The 5,000-nt window shown below is 43.3% G+C and overlaps 1 protein-coding gene across 5 annotated transcripts in view; it reads left to right on the forward strand.

Annotated features, from left to right (window-relative positions):
* The window catches only part of shank3b (SH3 and multiple ankyrin repeat domains 3b), a 51,033-nt gene that overhangs the window by 25,683 nt on the left and 20,350 nt on the right, over positions 1 to 5,000 (forward strand). For all 5 annotated transcript variants that reach the window (XM_084050274.1, XM_084050276.1, XM_084050275.1 and 2 more), the window contains exons 17-18: positions 520 to 644; positions 4,226 to 4,358. In XM_084050274.1, coding sequence (XP_083906400.1) covers positions 520 to 644; positions 4,226 to 4,358 — 258 coding nt within the window. The remainder of the gene's footprint in view (positions 1 to 519; positions 645 to 4,225; positions 4,359 to 5,000) is intronic.

Raw genomic sequence — 5,000 nt, forward strand, 5'->3', positions numbered from 1 at the left:
TGACACCGATGCGACAGATGCGTTCCCGGTCTGAATGGATTAATTAAAGTCAACATGCTGTAAGGCAGGGGTCTTCAACAGGGGGTCCGGGACCCCTAGGGGGTCCTCAGAGTTACTACAGGGGGTCCGCCAAATCTTTGTGCGATATGTTTTTTTTTTTTTTACCGTAACCACTTGAACCCTAGCATCCCTTTTCTGAGGAGAAAACATAGCCGATCTACAAGCTCACAACGCCTCGTGCTGCGAGGCGTTTTGAGCTTGTAGATCGGCTATTTTTGGGCAAAGAGGTATAGGTGTAGAGGGGAAAGAAGAGCAGACCAAGTAAACAAAAAAAAGTTTAATCTGAGACACAATATAGAGGGGGTCCCTGCTTCATCTCTCTCTCAGCTAGGGGGTCCTTCGCCTGAAAACGTTGAAGACCCCTGCTGTAAAGGTCAAAATATTACAGAGAAATTATTGGGAAAAAAAACAATGAATAATGAATTGATTAATATGACCATGTGCTGTATGGACCTGAAGCTGAGACGCCCATAGAGGAGTTCGCCCCGACGCCTGCGTTTCCCGCCCTGCAGTACCTGGAGTCTGTTGACCAAGGGGGCGTGGCCTGGAGGGCGGGGCTACGGACTGGAGACTTCCTCATAGAGGTAATTATTCTGTAATTCACCAAATCCCTGTGTGACCGTCTGTCCATAACTCAGAGAGCAACTGACGAAATAATAATAATTCATAATATTGATAATGTGCTAATAATGTAGGCTAATCATAGCAGGACAAAGGATTATAGGATTCACATCCATCTACAGTATAAATCAAGCAATGTTTTTCCCTCTTAACCCATTAAGACCGGGAACGCATCTGTGTCATTTTAAGATTTATTTGGCTATTCAAAAATATCAGATCTACAAGCTCATAGCTGCGCTACGAGCTTGTAGATCTGCAACAAAAAAAAGAATTGTGAACATTTGTGCAAATCTTTGAATAGATATATTTTTTAAAGCGAACATTTTTAACTCAAGTCTTTGCTTCTGGGGGATTCTACAAATGTCTTCTAAATCCTAACAGTTTTTTTTTTAATTATGTTGCTATAATCTGTGTTTTTCAAACTTTTTCATGTCAAGGACCCCCAAAATTATATGTATTTGGCCGCAGACCCCTCCATCTCAAAATATTTTGTTCCAAAGATTTGAGTTACAAATGTTGCATAAAAAAATATATGCTTAAAATCTAACTGTGATGCAATGTAATGAAATGGGTGAGGTGCTCTTATAAGTCCTTCTATTGTTTCTTACCTCACCTTCAACAACACTTTTTTTCTTTTATCTCTTTCTTGTGAAAGCTGTACATTGCACATATGAATATTATATCTTGTCGTGCAAACCAATACAATCTAAAGAAATCTAAAACCTCACAATGTGTCGCGATGCAACGTTTGTATCAGAGACGCTAGACAGCAAAAGCCTCAACCTTGTATAATAGTGAAAAGAAAGCATTAACATTAAACATGTTATGGAACAAGCATTTAAATTGGAACATTAATTTTAAATTATTTGATTGAGGACATAATATCCACTCAGGGTGAACGCATAAGACAAAGTTTACTGAGACATCTAACAGCGGAAATAACAAAATGGTCAATGGTGCATTTATATGGCGCTTTTATCCAAAGCGCTTTACATAGATTGTGCATTACATTCACCCATTCATGCACCGATGGCAGAGGAAACCATGCAATGCACCAACCTGCTCATCGGGAGCAATTAGGGGTTCAGCATCTTGCTCAAGGACACTTCAACACTAACTCTGGGGGAGCCCGGGATCGAACTGGGAACCTCTCTGTTCCCATCCAGCCGCTCTACCGGCCACTATTTTACCACTACCCCTGAGCAAATTACATTAATAGACAGAGCTGCAAATAGGAAGTAACGGACAGCTCTACCCGTACGACCACAGTATAAGCAGGGGAGTGTGAATGGCCCTAGTTTTACATCAGATGTCTCGGGGCGACCCCATAGCCAGAACGTGGTACCATATGGGCTCGAAATGCCCTGATCAGCAAGTCCCCGGTTCGATTACCGTCCGGACCATTATTGCTGGACACTGCCCTGCTCTTTCTCCACATTTCGTTTTTCTCTCCACTGTGACTATCAAATAACGGATTAAAAATGTGTGCAACAATGCGTCACAGACGCATTGTGAGATCTGTTACTGTCGACAAATGTTTGTCTATTTTTGCCGAACATTGGCCTATGAATAGAGGTTCATGTGCCAGGTTTCATGTGAACTGAAGCAGATAAGCACACTCCTTTTTTATTTATTATTAAAATTTGTATCCCATGATTTTGTAACCCATTCTTTTACCCAGTGCCAATTGTCTATGTAATCCTGGGCACTACTCTCCCTCTGCCAGCCTAGGGAGAGCCCAGAGCTGAGCTCATGCTTCCTTCAATGCATGAGGAGTGAGCAGGCCGCTTCTTATCACCTGACAGGGGGGAGTTTCCCCGGTAGGATGTAGCACGTGGAAGGAACACGTTAATCCAACCAGTTCCTTTCCCCTCCATCAGGCGCCCCGGCTGACCAGGCGGAGGCAGTATAGAGACCAGGATTACCGCATGTTTTTTGTGAGGGTACCTACCCTAGGGGACACGGGGAGAACATGCAAACTCCACACAGAAAGGCCCTTTTGCCAACCCCACCTAGGGTATGGGCACTGATGACGCAGAGGAGAGAACACGCCCCCAGCGCCCACAGCACACTGCTTTTGAGAAACAGGATAAAGAACGCTTGGTCTCCCTCAGATATCTCTGAGCTGGGGACATCATAATGGAGTATAGCACATGCTTCAGGGTTAGGTTCAGACTGGCAATACTTTCAACAGCTAATTAGCTGTTGAAACTATTGCCAGTCAGAACCTAACCCTGGAGCATGTGCTTTTACTCCACATGATGTCCCTAGCCTAGTATCTCAGAGATATCTGAGGAAAACCAGGCTTTACTCCTGTTTTTTTTTTCTTTGCCCTTTTCTTTTGCCAAATATTCACCTATTATGACATGCCCAGGAAATAGGGACACTAGTGTTTACGTGGTTAAAAGGAGTGTAAACAACATTTTGGAAAAACAGTAAAAGCAGTATCTCATAGCTCTACTTAATCCCTGGCCTATGAGATTTGTTCGAAATTCTCCATCCATATTTCAGATCAGAGGAAGATATGCAGTGTTTTTAATGAGTTCTTTTCAGCAGGCTATCTATTTAAAAAAAACACTGGCATACCTCCTGGATATTCTGAGTTTTTAATAGACCTAACTTTTCAAGGAAAACAAGGATCTCAATGCTACTCCTTAAGGGCACGGTCACACCGCACTTTGTCAATGCAAATGCGTGGATTCATGGTCAAAACATCGCAAGACCACGAATCCACGCATTTGCATTGACAAAGCATTGGCAGATTCCGCCCCAGAGGTAAAATAAAAGTGCGCTGTGACCGTGCCCTCAGGGTGCGGTCACACCGAACTTAATTTTGCCTATGCGGGCGGATTCTGACAATGTTTTTCAATGGCGACGAAGCAGGGTTTTTTTTGGCGAAAATCCTCGAATGGCAACAAACCCCTCCGTTCCCATTGAATAGCATTGTCAGAATCCTCCCGCATAGGCAGAATCAAAGTTCGGTGTGTGACTGCACCCTCAGGCCCTTTTACATGAAGTGGGAGTGTTAGATGCACTTTGCTTCACTGGAGGTCAACTGAAGCGGATCAAATTAATAATAACTATACTACTGCAATTACTGTGCCAGTTATAGTAGACTCTTTGCATTACATGTGTTTCAGCCATTTAGATTTAGATTTAAAGTTGTATGTAACATCAGCAAGCAGTGGCTCAGGGGTAGAGTGGCAGTGGCTGGTAGAGCGGATGGATGGGAACCGCGAGGTTCCCAGTTCGATCCCGGGCTCCCCCAGAGTTAGTGTCGAAGTGTCCTTGAGCAAGACGATGGACCCCTAATTGCTCCCGATGAGCAGGTTGTGTGAATATGAATATGAAAAATGTGTGTTGTTTACATTCTGTACATGCTGAACTTGTATGGATTCATGCACTGAGACTGTGTGTGTGTGTGTGTGTGTGTGTGTGTGTGTGTGTGTGTGTGTGTGTGTGTGTGTGTGTGTGTGTGTGTGTGTGTGTGTGTGTGTGTGTGTGTGTGTGTGTGTGTGTGTGTGTGTGTGTGTGTGTGTCTCAGGTGAATGGGTGTGATGTGGTGAAGGTGGGTCACAGACAGGTGGTGACGTTGATTCGTCAGGGAGGAAGTCGTCTGCTAATGAAAGTTGTCTCAGTTTCCCGAAAGACGGATGCCAACCTGCTGAGGAAGAAAGGTGTGTGTGTGCGTGCGCGTGTTGGTGGATGGACTGGTACCATACGTAGATCTTTCAGCTGTAAACCTGTACTATATATATTTTATTTAACAACTTTCGTACCTGTATGTTATTAAACCTGTTTGTTTAATTGTTGGCTTGTTTGTTGGCAAGAAAACAGACGGGCAGATTTAAAGGCAGGTAACTAGGTAACTTTGAGCCTAAATTTGATATATATATATATTGTATTTTTTCCCTCTATCATCCACTATATAATGGTGTGTTTTCCATAAAAGTGTCAAACTCGTTAGTGCTCTCTCTAATCAATGAATGCATCAAAGACAGCAATCACTTTGATACCTGTCAGAGAGGGGAGGGGGGGGGGGAGTGTGTGTACACACACAGATCTGAAAAGCTACCTAGTCTGCCTTTAATGACACTTGGAGAGAATGATCAGTAGGCTGCCCAATGTCAAAGGTGAAGGACATATGGAGACACGTAGAACAAGGGATGTTGGTGCAGGCACAGTTGAGCCTTATTCTACGTATGAAATGTCTCTCTACACATAGTTTATAATAATAATAGATATACTCTAGCTGTTGAGCTGTCCGATATGACCTTCAACCTTTCAATCATTGTACGTCAGTCGGTTGTATAACTTGT

This window comes from Gymnoscopelus microlampas, assembly GCF_963454915.1.
Source record: "Gymnoscopelus microlampas genome assembly, chromosome: 23".
In the NCBI taxonomy this organism is placed as follows: domain Eukaryota; kingdom Metazoa; phylum Chordata; class Actinopteri; order Myctophiformes; family Myctophidae; genus Gymnoscopelus; species Gymnoscopelus microlampas.